This window comes from Uranotaenia lowii, chromosome 1, assembly GCF_029784155.1.
Source record: "Uranotaenia lowii strain MFRU-FL chromosome 1, ASM2978415v1, whole genome shotgun sequence".
Lineage (NCBI taxonomy): Eukaryota > Metazoa > Arthropoda > Insecta > Diptera > Culicidae > Uranotaenia > Uranotaenia lowii.
The window spans coordinates 9,444,615-9,464,695 of record NC_073691.1 but is presented as its reverse complement, the minus strand read 5'-3'; the positions used below and the strand labels follow the sequence as shown (position 1 = coordinate 9,464,695).

Genomic DNA, 20,081 nt, shown 5'->3' with positions numbered 1-20,081 from the left:
TGAACCAAAAACGCATCTCTAAGGAACATAATCAGAAAATATAAATTTTGAGATTCTTCTACATATTATAAATCCTTGCCAAAAATGAAAACTACGACTCTGGCTCGTGGTGAATTATGTGAACTAATAAGACCTCAAATTGTGATTGCCTCTTTAAATAAATTAGTTCAAATCGTGATACATTTTTTTCTTCGAATTCCAGATACTTCGCGGAATTTTTAAATCAATCCTTCCACTGAAAATGAAGAAAAGAAATGTAAAATAAAATGAATAAAAAATAGCAATCATTGTCATTCTTATAACAACTTTTAATCATGGTTAATTTTAAACCTGACCTGACATTTAAACCTGATCGATTTATTTAAGAATTAAGATTTTTTCTTATCTGGTGTTATATTTTATGTTATGTATTTCGACAATATTGATTTCAAATTTGAAAGCTTGACTGCATAGAATTCATTTTCAAGCAAATGTCTAGTTCACAATAAGAAACATCATTTTGATAAAAAAAATAATGAATTACCGGAAATAGCACTGATTTGAAACATTCATCCTGATTTGTTCTGAAAATTTTGATTTATTTCATCAATAAAATTTATAATTTTTAAGTTTGTGTGATGATTATAAGATTATTTATTGTTAATTTTTAGTATTGTTATTATTTTTGGCTAATTTGAAATTTTGAAAACACCCCCCATGGACAGGTCCTTCGCACGGGCCTGTAGTGATACCTTTTCATTGTTTGGCTTTTTTTTTTTATAAAACCACCACAAGGTTCGGCACAAGTAAACAAAAATCCGCGCCAAATGCGAAAGCTACGAGTCTGACTCGCGGTGAAAAGTATCTGGCACAAACAGAGGACCACGAGTCTGACTCGTGTGCGTGTGGAATTTCCGCTGTATGATTGCAATCAAAACAGTGAGAGTTGCTGTAGTACAAAAATGTGACTCCAGCCAAAACACGTTCATGATATTGGCAGCAGGCTCCATGTCTGGAGATAAAATTTCTGGAATTCCAACGAAAAATACAACATTCCACGACTGAAACAATGAAGCAAGTGCCCTCAAAAGAAATAAAACTGAGGAGGAAAAGGGGGGTATATTAATATCAATACACGATCGAACAGTCACAACAGCCACACCATCATCGTCAGCCAACTGTGACATTTGGCGAAAAAAACATGTAATAGTCCTATTTGCCGCTGGTAGTGTTCGTGATATTATGCTGGTTGATTCACCAACACTTTCGAGTTTTGGGACAATTAACCTCAAAAACGACCATGTGTGTCGTCCGGCTGCCCGTTTTTTGTACCGAGAGTTTTCGAGGTTAATTGTCCCATCTCATCTGTACACGCTCAGCAAGTGTGCGTAAGAAATGTCAAAAACAACTCTATTCGATGCCCCCCTCTTCCCTTCCGCATTTGTTTAGGTTCTCTGTCAACCTCTCGGTGCAAGCGTAATTGGTGGTTTCGTCACCACAAGCTAACCAGCTAGAGGTGGGTAGCGTAATTATATCACGATTATTTGATAAGAATTTATAATCACCGAAGCCGAACAACAGCAATTTCTCAAGGTAATAACAAACTCTGCGCTAGGGTTGTCGCCGCGGCGAGACGGATAAACCACAGGAATGTCAACCGAGAGAGAAATCGATGGCAGAAACCGAAGAAGAAAAAAAGACAAGTTAGTGGTTACAGAGGAAGTTTTCAAATGAAGATCGTAATTCTAAAATTTCGTCATTAGCTGATTATGATATTAGCTTCCAATAAATGGGTGGTTACCTGAGATGTCTTTCAGTGTGCTTAACTGACCTCAACTGACCTCAATCTTAGAGCAAGTTCACTGGTGTTGGGAAAAAGTGGTAGAAATTTTGTCACTTTTAGCACATTTTGAAAATTTTGCCATGCAAAAACATTTTCAAGATCTGTGGCCTTCAAGTTTTTTAACAACACGTCTTGTAGTTTCGCATGCTGTGATGCAAAAATAGCAATATTTTTATCACATACGGCTAAAATAGAAACTGTGCTGTAGAAAAATACAACGCCCAATCTTGAAAACACTTTTGCATAATAAAATTTTCAAAATGTCAAAATTTCTACCACTTTTTCCCCCCTTGCTCTTAAAAATTGTAGAAAGCAACATTTTTCAATTAGCAGGTAACCACTGCACAGTGGGCCTGAAATGTTATTTTGCGGAAATCAGTTATTAGCGTATTCTTCTTTAGTTTAATGCATGGAGTCTCAATTCAATATAAAGAAAACATGAGACAAACCTTACTAGGAATCATCCATAGGGTGATTGGAATCGAATAATAATACTGTTATTCATAACATACTAGCTGATCCCATACGAACTCCGTTTCGCTTTGAACTTGGAATATGTCATAAACAGTTTGTATGAAAGTCAATTGCCGAGCATTTTCCAGATGCACTTCCGAATTCGTTGTTAAGTGATAATTGCTAAAATAAAGTCTGCTTCATTTAATATTGGAACAAATTCTTTTGCTCATTGTGGCGCTCCTAGTGGACGGATTTGGAAACTTTTTTCACCCACGTGTCGGGAAATTCATTACCTTTCACCATGTATTTATGTCATAACACCAAACGATAGCATTTTGTAAACAACCGCCATGGAAGCCGAACGGAGAGATCAAATTGTGCACAGTTTTCTTGAAAATCCATTGTTGTCGGCATCGAAGCTAGCTAAACAGCTTAAAATGCCCAGAAATACCGTATGGCGTGTTATCAAGCAGTACAAGGAAACATTGACGACGGCTCGGAAGCCGCATTCGAAGCGTCGGAGTGGAACTGTCGACCGGAAACTGCGTGGGAAAGTCATCAAGGCCGTCAAGAGGAATCCCAATCTTTCAGACCGCGATTTGGCCAATAAGTTCCAGGCCGCTCACAGTACGGTGCGACGAATTCGTCTCTGGGAAGGAATAAGGTCATTCCGAGCCAGCAAACAGCCAAATCGGACGCTGAAGCAGAACAATGTGGCCAGAATCCGTGCTCGAAAGCTGTACGACCAAGTGCTGACCAAGTTCGACGGATGTAAAGTCTGCTTCATTTAATATTGGAACACAAACAATTGCGTGTAGTTCAGTCATTTATTAACGAATTCATAATTTGTTTTTCATACAAATGTAGCATTTTCTTTACTCTTTCATAAAAAAAAATTAAAAAAATTATTCATTGCTGTTTCGAAGAAATTCTCGTACTCGTACTCGTAAGAAAACTGTTTGGTGTTATGACATAAATACATGGTGAAAGGTAATGAATTTCCCGACACGTGGGTGAAAAAAGTTTCCAAATCCGTCCACTAGGAGCGCCACAATGAGCAAAAGAATTTGTTCCAATATTAAATGAAGCAGACTTTATTGGACAATCACTTTTTCAGTCGCCTGCTACTAAATTTTAGATCAAGAATCAATTGACCGTGCCAAAAAAAACCCCGTGTATAAATTTAGAGACGATCGTTGCATAACAACGCAATTATTGCCAACACAGCAAAAAAAAATGTAACGATGGACGATGTAATTTCTGGAAATGATGTAGTATTAGGGATTTCTGTTGCAATATTACATCAAAACGATGAACATAATGCGAACACGTCGTGTGATGTAATATCACAAATTTTCATGTGATATCTCATCCAGTAGTCAATGTTTTCCTCAATTGACTTCTCAAATTTAATTCATTTCTAAAAGTTTGAAATGGATTACGGAGCTCAGCAGTATTTGTTTGGCTTGTAAGTACTACCAAAATCAAGTAAATTTCTAAGCAAAAGTATTGCTTTAAGTTTAATTGCACTATTTCTTATTTTTAAGGAATTTGACCCATTTGTATCAGCGGTAGAAAATTTTATGATTTGAAACACCAGGATGATAAGGGGAACATTTTATTTTATTCATCTTTCCTGTGATTTTTTCATTTAAAGCTTGATAAAATGATGTGTTCCGGCTTGCGAAAAACGAAGTGACTCAAACCAGTCGATTTGGAAACAAAACTTGGGAAGATAAGTGTCCAGTGATCGTTCCAACATGAAGTCTGAATCCGAACATTGCGGTGATTCAACGAATGGCCCCATATTCGAGCAACTCTAGCATGGAAGTCCTTCTTCAAGATAAGGGGAATGCTGCACAGAAAATGTTGATTAAGTTTGTATAGGATAAGTAATTTTAACAAATATAAATTAAACGCATCGACTGATAATAAATTTTAAGTTGCTTCAAAGTCGTTGACTCAGCTTGTTTTTGACTTGAATTTCGACAACCCTTTTCGACTTGATAAAAAACCCCTAATTGAATGCTGAATCAATACATGTATGATAAAGTCTAGGGAAAATGTTAAATGATAGCGCTTAGAACATTATTCTCATACTCTGATTTGTCTACTACGTCACATTTATGGAGTAGCTGATACATCAAAAACATGTAATATTAGGTACCAGTTGCGACTCAAGTTATGTGCTCGTTTTTTATGTAAAATCGCAACACTTTTTTTGCTGTGAAAAGTACAACCCCTTTCGGTGGCCTCTTATACTAACTTGGATATCTGAAATCGATTGCCTTTCCCTCAAAACTCCCGTGTGCAAATTTTCAAAGCAATCCATTGCATAATAACGTCAATATTTCCAAAGAGTGAAAAATTAATTAATATGGACGACCCCTTTCGTCGAGCCTGGCAAAACATTTGACAACTGAAATCGATTGCCCGTCCCTGAAAACTACCGTGTGCAAATTTTTATCCCCATTCGATGTATATTAACGATGATATTGCAAAAATATATGAATCGATTGCCCTTCCCTCAAAACTCCCGTGTGCAAATTTTCCAAGCAATCCATTGTATAATAACGTCAATATTGCTAAAAATAGTGAAAAATTAATTTATGTGGACGACCCCTTTCGTCGACCCCTGGCAAAATATTTGACATCTGAGATCGATTGTCCGTCCCTGAAAACTACCATGTGTAAATTTTCATCCCAATCCGATGTATAATAACGTCGATATTGCAAAAAATATTGAAAGCTTTATATGGACGACCCCCTTTGCCGGCCCCTTAAACTGAATTGAATATCTGAAATCCATTGCTCATCTCTCAAAACTCTCGTGTACCAATTTTCGTCTGAATCCGATGTATAATAACGACAATATTGCATCAACAGTGAATAGTTAACATGGGCGACCCCTTTGGCCGACCTCTGATTTTAGTTTGGATAAGTGAAATCAGTTATTTGTCACTAATAACTCCTATGTGCAAATTTTCATCCCAAGCCGATTTATAAAAACGACAATATCACTAAAATACTGAAAATTTAATATGGACGACCCCACTCAAAACTATCGTGTACCAATTTTCATCTGAATACGATGTATAATAACGTCAATATCGCAAAAACAGCGAACAGATAATATGGACGACCCCTTTGGCTGACCCCTCTCATAAAATTTGACACCTGAAATCGATTGCTCGTCTTTCAACACACTCATGTGCAAATTTTCACCACAATCCGACGAAAAATAACGTCAATATCGTGAAAACAATATTTGTCTTGTATGGACGACCCCCTTCAGAAGGGGTCATCCAAAAATCTGAAAACATTTTGCATCCTTCCTGGTCCTAATGAGTATCCATGCAAAATTTCAGCTCTCTAGCTCTTAAGACGGCTGAGTCTATAGAGGACAAACAAACAAACATACAGAAATTGCTTTATATATATATATATATATATATATATATATATATATATATATATATATATATATATATATATATATATATATATATATATATATATATATATATATATATATATATATATATATATATATATATATATATATATATATATATATATATATATATATATATATATATATATATATATATATATATATATATATATATATATATATATATATATATATATATATATATATATATATATATATATATATATATATATATATATATATATATATATATATATATATATATATATATATATATATATATATATATATATATATATATATATATATATATATATATATATATATATATAGATATAGATGAAATCCAGACAAAAATTCATTCACAGGTGTTTTACAAAACGGATAATTGATTTTTAAATAAAAATTTTGAATAAGACAGAAAAGTGGTTGTTCGTATTACCTTTATAATATTTTAAACACAATTTCGTTGTTATGCACCCGAAAAAGACAAAAACTCGTACACGGGTTTTCTTTTCGGCGATCAATCAATTTCTTATTTTAAATCTCTGTTTGGTACACAAGTAAGTCGCTAGAAAGTCTTGTGTGTGGTATTTTAGTAAAAAGCGAAACGAAGTTCGTACGGGATTAGCTAGTAAATAAATAAAAATAAATCATTGAGAAACTCTTCCAACAGGTACAATTAAATGATGCCCAAGCGGGGTTTAGAATAAAAAACTACCGTACACCACCCAAAATAATCCGCACGTCGTACAGTGCGTTGAATGTATGGGATACCGGGACAAAAATCAAAACTGATGTTTTTTGACACTTTTACTCATACATGTCATATAGAAAGTTGTTGGAAATGATGTGAGCTATTATTGGCATGAATGGCGTATGTTAAAACGATGTTCACAAAAGTGACTCATATACATATATGCATAAAAAATCATACAAAATTATTTTACCTTCTGAACAATATGTCATTCAGATCAAAATAGAAATTTATTCCGAAAACATTGTTTTTCGTGATCGCAAAAGTTTAAACGCCATTTTTACCTAAAATACCACGAAAAACACGTGTTTAATGACGATTTTTGCACAAATTAAGATATTTCTTCCAATGCAGTATTTTTGCCCTCCTTTTCCAATATCTGAGGTGAAAGAAGACTGAATGAATGGAACGGCCAGTTTGTACCACCCTTTAAAACAAGACTAGTGAAAAATCGTAATTTTCAACAGTCAAAACATCATCTAGAAAAACGTAAATATCTGTAAAACGGGCAATTTCGGGCAGCTGAAACTATTTGGAGCTTTTAGAGGATACTATAAACGAAAACTGGAGAAAAATCAGAGAGGTATTTTGGTATATATTTTTGTAATGTCCAATTGAAGTTTGAATGTCCATTTTCTTGAAATATAAAGTACGCTTATCAATAACACCTTCATATTTGTATATATGGAAATAAATCACAGAGATAACCCCTTTAATGTCTTCTACTTACTTGCTTCTTCAGTTTCCATTGCGGTTAACACATTAAAAGTCACTAACAGATGAGAGAAAAATTAGTTAAATTGAGTATTTTTTTCTGAAAAAATACTGTGCACGAGCTGCGTTGAAACTATCTAACAATATAAGCCTGATACAGGCATATAAGTGCTCCCAAGTGATTACTTATACAAATGCAGCATACTTTAAACATATATGAAAAGCACCGCCTACTTGATTTGGTGAAATAAAAATTTCGAATTTTTGATTTTTGTCTATGGGACGCTGCACTGTGCGTCGTGGCTACGTGAAAAACTACATAATTTTTATCCAATTGATTTTCACGTAAATTGTACGCTCCCCTAATAGGAATTTTGGCTTGGTGAATATCGCGTACAACTTACGTGAATTTCAAGTGAGTTCAACGTGATGTGATGATGGAAGCAACGTAGAATGCGTTTAGTATTGAAATGATGTTTGAATCTTTTCTATTAATATTTGTTCGTCTCTACTTAAAATTTTTTCGTCTCTACTTTCGGTAATAAAAAATAAAAATAAATTTAATTTTATCGCAAACATAATTTATTTTAACTACCGTCACTGTTAATACACGTACACTGCCACTTCATTAAATTGTCATTAGAAAACTCAATTCCATCATAAAACCCAATTGTATGTGGGTGGAATCCTGTGGAAATGGAATTTTTTTTTTTTAAATAAGAATGAAACTACCTAATTGATGAATAATGTACCTTGTGCGCCATTCCATTGCCACATCAAATATACCTCAAACACCTACGAAATCTTTTTGACTGGAATCGTCTCCTCGATGCCGACGGTTCCTTCTCACGGTCCTTCCTTTTCTACTGGGCGGAGCTTCCAGAAGCTCTCTCCGAAGCTGTAAACAAACAAAAATCTCAGCTTAGAATGAATTAATTGCCGACGGGGAAATCAATATACACTTACCTCCACGCTGCCGACGCTCGGATTCACATTGCTTGTGCTAAGGCCCCGCAGGATGATAAGTGTGGTCTATTGGTCGACTTCCGACGACAGCAAAAAAAAAAAACAAGTAAGCTGACTGACAAGAAGTCCCTTTTCGAATGAGAATTTATTACCACTATCATCCACTTGATATTTACGTGAAATTCATGTGTAAGTTATGTGAAAGTAAAGTAGCTTTTACCAGGGCATCCTTGATACTCTGTGGTTACTACAAAGTTCACGTAGAATCGATAGGATGCAACAAAATCTAAGTTTACGTGAAGAATCCCGTAGAAAAAAATTTCAAAATTATTTTGGGTGTATGCGTTTCATTGCAAACTTGTAGTTTTTTAAACGTTTAATTGCTTCAAATGTGCTTTCAATTTAAAAACTAATTTTTATGGAGCAAACATTTTTTCCGCCATCGGTGAAAAATTCTTTTAGAATGTGCGTTTAATCTTCGAGCAGTGAACGCGGAAAAAATATTCCGCAGTGAAAACCGGGAGAATTGAAATAAAACCTATTTTTAAGGGTTTTGGACAAGTAAATCAGTTCAAAAATAATCTTTAAATCATTCCGCATATATTCCACATAGTTTCGCAAACATTAAATGCAGTATAGTCGAGTTTTTGAAGAATATAAGTATTTCCGATTTCACGTTCACGAAAGTATTGCGTCTCACAACATAACGGATTTCACGTTCACAAGAGGTGTAAATCCACCTTTAAGGGGAAGACGCTTCTAACTGGGTCCCGCTAAATAACTTTTCTGGACCACTATGCACTTTAATCCAGCAGCGGCTAAAAATACAATCCAAGTAGGTAGTGCAGCAGAGTCCGCGGTTTTGTATGAAACGAAAATAAACACTGTTTTGTTTTGCATCCATCATTCATCATCATCAGTGGGGCGTCATCAGTCAGTGAGTCAGTCATTCTGCGACAGCCTTGGTGGAGTCAGCCAAACATCAACGAACGAACGGGTGTTTTGAATTTTCCAGCCAACCAGCCAAATGGCAGCTCGCACGTTTCGAATCAAACCGTGAATGCGCGCGCCACACGTTGTTGCACCATCACCGTCATGATCATTGAGCGAAAAATTTTGCACACATTTTTTCCCGTCATCCGTGGGAAGGCGACCTCATTCCGTGGCGTTTGAAGGTTTGTTATTGGCGAAAATAAACAGCAACGCCACCAGCTGCTCTCGGAAGTTACCCCAGTTGAGTTTGTTGGTCGGTAGCGAAATTTGGAAAGTTGGATAATTTCTTTTTCCAGTCCGTTATTTATTTATTGTTTGCTCTGCCAAAGGCAGCATCATTGGGAAATTTTTCCGGATTGGACTTTCAATTATTATTTGGGGCGATCTGCTAACTATAAGCTTTGTCTCAGTTGGAGGTTTCATTTTTCGAAATTGCTAACAATCGTTTTAAATACTTATAAGTCAATCTTATAAGGGATTTTTTAAAGGTCGTCTGAACTTTCTTTCAAACAGGTGAGGAAACTTACAAAAAATACCTTGAACAATTTCTTATATTGAGCTTGACGTTTTAAAAAAAAATAATCAGGAGTATTGTGAGAATAGTTTCCTAAAACGAGTCTGGTTCATGGCTTTTGTATATGCCAGAAATTATACACCCCGAGCCAAGCTCGTAATTTCCAATTTTGACACGGATTCTCTATCACGAGTCAATCAATCCACTTGGGACTTTTATGGCACAAAATCCACACGAGTCAGACTCGCGACTATAGGTTAAACGGCTCAATGATTTAGTTATTTACCGCTTCTAAGAGTATCCCAACAAACATTTTTGCTGATTAAAAACGCCAATTCTCTGATCGTATGCTGTTTTGAGGTGCTGATTGCTGTTTCAGCTTTCTGACTGAAGAAAGAAATATTTCAGCGCTGTTTCAGCATATAAGGAAGTTTTATTTCAGCCAATAGAAAGTAGGGGAAAATTGACTGAAGAATAACTCGTTCAGCCTTTGTCCAACCATTTTTGACACCTTCAAATTTGACAGCCGTCAGCTGTACAAGGGTAGCTTCGAAAGCGTCTTTCAGCAATACCAAACTTTTTGTTATTCATGACGAATCAAAATAATTATCTTTTGAATCGTCTAATGATTCGAAATTTCTCATTTTGCATGTTGAAATGGCCTTGCCGGGAAATTAACATTTTATTCTCGTAGCAATTTCAATTTCTTCATATGAAATTGACCTTGGTTGAGAAATATTTTGGTCGCTTAAGAGCGACACTTTTCTGTTCCTTCGCAGAATGCATGGTTGGTTCTGCCTTCTGCGGCATGAGACCAACAAGTCGTAGGTTCAAAGTTCGAGACAAGTTCAAATGAAGAAAAAATAACACGGGAGGGGAAAATTAGCTGGCAAACATCGGACATACATCCGTCAACATTCTTTTTGTTTTTTTTTTTTTTTTGTTGCTCCGTCAATTGACGTTTCATGTGGTTTCATGTCATCTTCGCTGATTAATTTCTCCAGATCTCGATGTTTAAGGGCTGAACAGCAGCTTCTCTCTGAATTTGGGTTGCCTTCTTTCAGCAAGATAGCTGATTTAAAATTAGAACTAAACAATGTTTCAGCGGTTGTTCAGCAAAAAATGTTTGTTGGGATTTCACCTATCAACAACTAATAATATTCGATTCCATCGTGAAAATATTTCCTCACAACGAATTTTACTCGTGGTTTTGTTTATGCGTAATTTTTGTTTTTTTTTTTTTTACTTATTACAAACATCTTATCACGAGTCAGATTCGTGGTTCTAGGAAGTATCGTCAACCCTTTAACTGTGAACAGTAGACTTAAAACCATTAAAACCCTAAAATGACTTCGCATTGCGTTCCACTCAGAAGTAAACAAACCATTCATTCCGTTATTTTGGAAGGCAAATGCCCATCCGTCTCGTCTCGTTACATCGCAATAAGATGACCCCAATTTCGGTGGAACCGCACGACAAAAACCTCACCCGACCTCCTCCTGGTACTTCAACGACCGAGTTTCAGTGTGCGCCCAATGGTTAATTACACCATGGTATGGTATGTACACAGCAAATTTTTTTTTGCTGGAAACCAGCAAAATTTTGCTGGTTTTTGTCCCGCTGACTTTCCAGCAAAATTTCCAGCAATTTAAATTGCTGGAAAAAACAGCAAACGTTAATGCTGGTTTCCAGCAATTCAAATTGCTGGAAAATCAGCAATCAAGATTGCTGGAAACCAGCTATTTCTTTCAACACAACCGGCTGTATTTAGTATCAATTTTATATTTCAATTCAAATTTAAATTTTGATTACTGGCTGTACATAAAATGAGCAATAAAAACAATTATTTTCTCCCAATTTTTAATAAAGGGATACATTTATTTCCAGAAACACGATTTTTTTTCAATACTCTGTATATAGCATCGGCTTTGGGGAGGCAGCTTTGTGCCAAAGTGTTGATCATCCACCACCTGTAAGAATAATTTTGATTAGAATCTTTTATAGAATATCTACCTGTCCAATAAAAACTCACCCTTGACTTGATATCTTGTTGCTAGAATATAGAGAAAAATAAAATAATTATATTAATCTAACCAAATTTCATAAAATAGAGTCTCACCTTGCTTCAGCGTACGGAAACAAACAGACTCCAATTTGACAACTTGATTGCTGATTTTCCAGCAAACTAAATCAATTGCTGGAAAGTCCAGCAATTTGAAAACCGATTGCTGATTTTTCAGCAAAAATGACAAGAACACAATCGAATGCTGAAAAATCCAGCAATTCGAAAACCGATTGCTGGTTTCCAGCAAAAATTTGGATTGCTGAACGTTTCCAGCAATTTTTTTTGCTGGAAATCGAGGCAAAAATTTACAGTGTAGGTACTCATCATCGATTTCTTGGAATCCATTGGTGTGTTTGCCGCGGTTTGGTAAACAAAACAGCACATTCCGATTGGCATTCCGATCCGGACACCCCACCTTTTGGTCCATTCCACTACTTATTATCCGCTCAACTTGCAACTTATAGCTTTAGTTTGTGGCAGTTTCTCGTTGCGAGAGAAGTTGGAGAAGGTGAAGGCAACGAACGATGTTGCTCGTGCTGGTCATATGACGGAAATTCCAAGCGTGCGCAAGTAAGTACTTGCTGCATCCACATTCGAGTGGGGTAACGGCTTGGGCAAAACAACAACTTGCACGGTTGGTTTTACTACTGACACTGACGATACTATTAAGCTGGAATCAAATCGAATGGAATGGAATGGCCACACTTGTCCCATCCGCGAGCGAAGGAGGTCATTGGATGCATGAGCGAACGCTAGAAGAGTGCGGTCGATGTCCTAAAATGTAAATAAATGTCGCTGCAAGACGGGTTTCGATGGATTGGAAAATCCCAAGTGGGTGCCACCAACCAACTGGTGTTGTTTTTATCGCTAACATATGCCAATGTTTTGATGTTTGTTCTCCAACTTATTAAGTTTTTCGTGATTTGATCATTTTACCAAATTTTGCGGTTCGAATGGGCCAAACGAGGTCATTGTTTCTTTTCCGTAATCAACAAACACATTAACGATTTATTCTCTTAAACAACAATAAAAAAATTTGCATGGAGAGCGTAGAAATTTCATGAGCATTCCCCAAGGGTAATCCTTGAGTCCCCTGTTGTGCAATTTATACTTAGGACAATGTATGGTGTATATTTATTTGTTTAGATATTTTACGTTATTGAAATCGCTGAATTGACCATACATTTGAGTTGATCCAACGTGATGGATGCAGATTGAATAAAATGTTAGTTTGAAACAGTTATCATCAGCGTGAAAGTAATAACGAGATTTTTTTCTTTATGAAAATTCTAGTTTCTACACTCAATCATGTATTTCTTGAGACAGATAATGGTGTGGCTAACTTTTTTCCAAGTTTTGACCAGTATGAGCATGGAAATCAGATCCCGGCAACGTTATACAAAGCGTGAGGAGCACATCTCTCAGATTTAAGCTTTCATCTCCTATGCTCTCAAGGCAAAAAAACCTAAATCTGAGGAAAAAAAAACTTAAAAACGAGATTCATCAGCACTTATTTAAAAGATGTCGGTCACACGATACATAGTCTATATATGAGTTGATTTCATTCAGCCTAGTCCACTCATACTATGCAACGATTGCACTTTTGTGGCTGCTGCCAAAAGTCGCAGATTTTCTACACTCATTCAGAAAGTAACGGTATTTTTAGCATAAAAAAAGGTTTTGTCGCGTCATGTATGATCTTCGTGAATGCTTGATAAATTGGTAATAGGTTAAAAAAAAACTTCTTAAAAGATTCTAAAACTGAAAATTTCTTCATAAATTTTAATGCTTCCATTCTGTTCCATTTCGCCAACAGGACGTGTGGGAGGAGGCCGAACGCTACCCTTTATACTGTCACCTGGGCGACAAATCGTCCTACTGTTTCTCGACGCTTTCCAATGCCAACAACAGCACCAGTTACGAGCTGAGCGATGAAACCAAGAGGCTGATCGATGTGCAGCCAGTGTTCTGTATGTTCCGCTTCGTCGAGAAACAGGTCTCGGTGAACAATAAACTGATCAACAACATCACAACGCTGCTGGGGAAAACGCTGTCGGAGAAAACGCTCAAGAACCCGGAGGTTAATGATTTCCGTACGAAGATGAACTTTGTTGGGGAGGAGATCACGAGGAAGCGGGCAAACATGAACAAAATGGAACGAGTGGCGTATCAGTATCCGGTGAAGGTGGTAAAGAGTGGGGAGCCGATCCCGGAGATGGTGAGCAAGCGGATTACGAATGGCGATATATGTGTGATTGCGAAGAGTGCGGACATGCAAGTGACTGTGAAGATTCCGCGATCGGCGACTCCCGATGAGGTGATCAAGAGGATACTGGAGAAGAAGCAGATATCGAAGAACCTCCAGAACACAAACAGCGAGGATAGTAGTCAGTTTATTTTGAAAGTGTGCGGCAGGGAGGAGTATTTGTTCGGCGATCATCAGATCATTAACTTCCAGTATGTGCAGGATTCGCTGTCGCGAGAAGAAACTCCGACCTTTGTGCCGAAGCTGTTGAGGAATGTGCAAACGTTTGAAGACTGTATCTACGATATCCCGGAGGATCGATCAAAGCGGACGAACAGTACGGGCAGTAAGCAAAATTTGCACACACTGCGGAAGGTTAAGTACATCACAAGCTGGGATGTAGATGCCCAGTTCCAGTGTATGGTGCAGGGCATTGCGAACTTGAAGTGCTATGTGAATCGAAGCGTGGAGATTGGCGTTATGTTAGGGTTGTTCCACGGGGGTAAATCACTGTGTAAGTCGGTGAAAACATCGTTAAAGTCGCTGGACGACGAAGGCTTAGCGGTTTTGAAGGAAAATGTGGTGTTCGATATCAACGTGAACAATATTCCGCGGATGGCTAGGTTGTGTATGGTGATTTATGAACACGTTCGGACTAACAAGGGTGTGGGGTTACGGGCTCGACGGACGGACAATGGTTACATGAATCCGATTGCATGGGTTAATACGACATTATTCGATTACAAGAATCAGTTGAAATCGGGACCGGTCACACTGTATACGTGGACCTACGCGGAAGATTCGCAGTCAGAGGATGTGCTACATCCACTGGGGACGGTTGAACCTAATCCTCGGAGGGATGAATGTACCTCGATCATCCTCAGTTTTCATAACTACAACCTAATGAATATGATCATCGTATATCCATCGGAAGATCAGCTGCTAGAACATGCAAACAAAATGCGAAGGATCAATCGCCATTTAAACCGGGACAGTGCTGAGGAGATACGCCCAATCAAGGAAATTTTGATGCCATACATGCACAACGATCGGCTTAACGATATGCACGAACAGGATCGTAACGCGATCTGGGCCAAGCGGAGAGAGTGTATGACTTTGGAATCGGATGGGCTGCCATGTTTGCTGTACTGCGTTGAGTGGAACGATCGAAACGAAGTTGCTGAAATCATTTCGTTGCTCAAAGAGTGGCCACTGCTCCCGGTGGAACGTGCCCTCGAGCTACTGGACTATGCCTATGCCGACCAATACGTGCGAAGGTATGCCGTGAAATGCCTCCGAACCATATCCGACGATGAATTGCTGCTCTACTTGCTGCAGCTAGTCCAGGCTCTGAAGCACGAGTCCTATTTGTACTGTGAACTAGTCGACTTTCTACTGGAACGAGCCCTCAACAACCAGCACATCGGCCATTACTTCTTCTGGCACTTGCGATCTGAAATTCACGTTCCATCGGTGCAAGTTCGGTTCGGGTTGCTGTTGGAAGCATATCTGAAAGGCAGCCAGGAACATGTGGCCATCCTCCTCAAGCAAATGCAGTGCCTGCGCAAACTTCAAGCCAGTTCCGAACTAGTCAAAACGGGAAACAAAGAAAAAGGTAAATCTCTGCTGATGGATTACCTCCAACAAAGATCAGTTGGTGAAGCTCTGTCCGATGTGTTTAGTCCACTCAATCCGAGTTTCCGATGCAAAACTGTTCGTGTAGAAAAGTGCAAAGTCATGGACTCGAAGATGCGTCCCCTCTGGATAGTTTACCAGAATGCAGACGGCAACGGAGACGATATCAATATGATCTTTAAGAATGGCGACGATCTACGGCAAGATATGTTGACGCTACAAATGCTCCGTATCATGGATCGTATTTGGAAGAGCCACGGGCTCGATTTCCGCATGAACCCATACAGTTGTATCAGCACCGATCGACGACTGGGCATCATCGAGGTGGTCCTAAATGCCGAAACAATCGCCAACATCCAGAAGGAAAAGGGAATGTTCTCGGCCACTTCCCCATTCAAGAAAGGATCTCTGCTGGCGTGGCTCAAGGAACACAATACCACCGAGGAAATGCAGGCCAAAGCCATCGAAGAGTTCACGCTGAGCTGTGCCGGGTACTGCGTGGCGACCTACGTTCTCGGTGTGGCCGATCGTCACTCGGACAACATCATGGTGAAGCGAACGGGACAGCTGTTCCACATCGACTTCGGACACATCCTCGGTCACTTTAAGGAAAAGTTCGGCTTCCGCCGTGAGCGAGTTCCCTTCGTACTGACCCATGACTTCGTCTACGTGATCAACAAGGGCCGAACCGATCGGGAAGCACGCGAGTTCCGACAGTTTCAGCATCGCTGTGAAGAGGTACATACTACTTAGCAGACAAAATACTTTAAAACTTACTAATTTACTCTTTTATTTTAGGCATTTTTGATTCTGAGGAAACACGGCTGCCTTATTTTGTCGCTGTTTGCCATGATGATCTCGACCGGCTTGCCGGAACTATCCTCGGAGAAAGATCTCAACTACCTGAGGGAAACGCTGGTGAGTGCAACACATTTTTTTTTTAATCATAACTTAATTCTGAAGAAACTAATTTGGAATCTCAATCTTGAAAGCGGATCATATTTCGAGAACTGAGTTTGACTCAAAAATCTGAATCTGATTCTGGAATCTGAATCTGAAATCTGAATCTGAATCTGAAATCCGAATCTGAAATCTGAATCTGAAATCTGAATCTGAAATCTGAATCTGAAATCTGAATCTTAAATCTGAATCTGAAATCTGAATCTGTAATCTGAATCTGAAATCTGAATCTGAAATCTGAATCTGAAATATGAACATGAAATCTGAATCTGAAATATGAATCTGAAATCTGAATCTGAAACTGAATCTGAAATCTGAATCTGAAATCTGAATCTGAAATCTGAATCTGAAATCTGAATCTGAAATCTGAATCTGAAATCTGAATCTGAAATCTGAATCTGAAATATGAACATGAAATCTGAATCTGAAATATGAATCTGAAATATGAATCTGAAATCTGAATCTGAAACTGAATCTGAAATCTGAATCTGAATCTGAAATCTGAATCTGAAATCTGAATCTGAAATCTGAAATCTGAAATCTGAATCTGAAATCTGAATCTGAAATCTGAATCTGAAATCTGAATCTGAAGTCTGAAATCTGAATCTGGAATCTGAATCTGAAATCTGAATCTGGAATCTGAATCTGAAATCTGAATCTGAAATATGAATCTGAAATATGAATCTGAAATGTGAATCTGAAACTGAATCTGAAATCTGAAATTTGAATCTGAAATCTTAAACCTGAATCTCATATCTGAATCTGAAATTTGAAGTTGAAATCTAAATCTGGAATCTGAATCTAAAATCTGAAATCTGAATCTGGTATCTGAAATCTCTAAATCTCATTCTCAAATCGAAATCTGAACTTCAATTTAATTCTAACTTCAATCTAGATCAATCTTATAGCTAATTTTAAAATCATCATTTGAAATCCAATTCTGTATTCCTATTTTTATCTCTAGGGTAATACCTGAAAAATAAATTTGAAACCACATGGCTGAATATTGTTTTATTTCTATCAATCAACAGGTGCTGGACCTCTCAGAAGCGGAAGCCCGGGAGCACTTCAAATCCAAGTTCAGCGAAGCGCTAGCCAACTCCTGGAAGACATCGCTCAACTGGGCCTCGCACAACTTCTCGAAGAACAACAAGCAGTGACATTTGCAGCGTTACAATCTAACCATGTAATATCTAGATGATTAACCGATGTGTCAGACCAAACTATACAGACAGATGGGCAATCGTCCGGGGGTACAGCTGGATCTGGACCGGAATGCTTAAAACTGATAAGAGCAAACAAGCCGCAGAGTGGTCGGGAACCATCCTGGAGCAGCCCTGGTTTTCGCTTCGTGTTTTTTTTTTGTTAGCCTTCACTTACATTTTCGATTATTCATTAAGTTTGAAAAAAAAACCACTCACTCACACGGTAGCATTAAATTCAATTTAGCTAATTTAAAGATAGAGAAAGTAAAATGGAATAACTTTAGAAAAGTGGCTGTTCCTATTCTTTTTGCTGTAAAGTTTGAAGAGAAGAAAAAGTATGATACATTATCATCTTGTTAAAGCAAACCGGAATTAAAACAAAGTGAAAAAAACAAACAGAGTTTCGCATTCAACTAACTGAGTTTTTTATGGATTACATTCGTAAATAAAACAACCATACACACATACATGAATACAACAAAGGACTGATAGAAACGAAACTATATATTAGAATTAAATAGGATAAACACCCGAAATCTGAATATATTAATCCTAGTTCACTCGAGAAGTATTTTTTTCAAATCTTTTCAGCACAATCATTTAGCCAATTCGTTACTGATAAGTAGATTAATTTGAAGCGAACAGTTCAAAAACAACCATGGAGATTTAATTTAACTTCAATTCAGCATTAGATGAATTACTCGACATTAGTAGCAAGCAAGTACACATAAGTACATCAATAGTGAATGGCAAAGATATCGTTTTATAAAAAATTGTGATGATATATAACCATTATCTGAAAAAAAAACCCTAATAACCACAAAGTACTCAGAGCTGTTGTTGATATAGTAACATGAAGTAGCAAATACGGTGATCGAATGATGGGGGCAAACTATGCATATTGTTTAGCTTTTCTAGGGATATTAAACTGTGCAGTCGTGATACGTTAGTTGGATAGGATGAAATGTGCAAGACCTTAAAGAAGTCAAGACCTTTTATAATTTAGTGAACATTATTAATTAAGTAGAACTATAAGTGAACAGACGACTTGATCTTTTTTTAAATCATAGGTTTGAAGAGGACACAAATGGTACAGTAAATAAGAGGAAAAAAATTTGAGCTAAATTGTTTCTGTCTTGGGATTCTTCGAAAGCTCCTACATTAGACGAACATTTGTGTGAAAAATCAAGAAGTGAGAATTGAAGGCACTGTTGCTTTTAATAACATGCTTAACCAATTCCAAGAATTGAACGAAAGCCCGCAATTCGCCCGCTTTGTATATCGTAGTATCTTTTCGACTTTGTTTTGTAGTAATGATATGGTTTAAAATTTGACTATATTTTCTTAAAAAATCTGTTCATCGATTCAACCTTCTAGTCGTTAGAATGTTCTTTATTCTTCTAAGATGAACAACGGGCAGATTGACGATTTACAACGGTCGTGCATTTTGAAGGCATTTTCGAAATGGTAAGCCTCTTAACTTTTTCAAAGAGCTGTACTGCCGTTGGAAGCATAATTGTCACATGTTACATTCTGAAATTTTCTACATTTTGGTGTCTAGAAGACTCATTTCAAAATTTTTGTTTTATTAAATATAATGAAAATATTCATCGCAATGAGGCGGTTAACTCCAAAATACCTCACATTTTAAAATGTAACATGTGACAATTATGCTTCCAGCGGCAGTGTAGTTTTTACGAATAGAATTTAGGAAGGCATTGTTGGCGTTGCCGATTTGACAAGTCTACTAAATATCCGTGGTACCTCATATTTTACTAATTTGATAAACTCCATCGACCATGGCTACCGAATTGGATTGAAACTTGGTTTGCATCGTACACGAACTCCCGCTCAACCTACGTCAGAGTACACTCCTACTGCTCTTTAAAATCCTACTGATACCGTCCGGCGTACCTGAAGGTAGTCATCTTGGACCGTTTTTATTCATTATATTCGTAGACGAGCTTCAGATGATCTTAAGCTTTTCGACCAATTATGTAACGCCTGATGGTGGTACCAAGAAGCATAATCATAAAAGCCCGATTTGCGTTTGCGAGTCTCCGAAACATCTGGCGGTCACGCCAGGTCTCTCTACGAACGAAAAATCGAATTTTCAAATCCGTATTGTTGTACGGGTGCGAAACTTGGTACACATTTGCGGTAACGACGCGAAAACTGCAAGGTTTTAGTGTATCGTAACAGCAGAATATCATTCGCACTTGGTGGCCTGGCTACTGGATCACAAACGTGCAACTTCAGATGGGGATCGAAGAAGTGGCAAGCCCAGAAGCTGAA

The 20,081-nt window shown here is 37.5% G+C and overlaps 1 protein-coding gene across 2 annotated transcripts in view; it reads left to right on the top strand.

Moving 5' to 3' along the window:
- The window catches only part of LOC129739907 (phosphatidylinositol 4,5-bisphosphate 3-kinase catalytic subunit beta isoform), a 95,231-nt gene extending 77,229 nt beyond the window's left edge, over positions 1–18,002 (top strand). For both annotated transcript variants that reach the window (XM_055731447.1, XM_055731448.1), the window contains 3 exons: positions 13,558–16,359; positions 16,420–16,539; positions 17,613–18,002. In XM_055731447.1, coding sequence (XP_055587422.1) covers positions 13,558–16,359; positions 16,420–16,539; positions 17,613–17,741 — 3,051 coding nt within the window. In that variant the 3' untranslated portion in view covers positions 17,742–18,002. The remainder of the gene's footprint in view (positions 1–13,557; positions 16,360–16,419; positions 16,540–17,612) is intronic.
- The last annotated feature ends 2,079 nt before the right edge of the window (positions 18,003–20,081 follow it).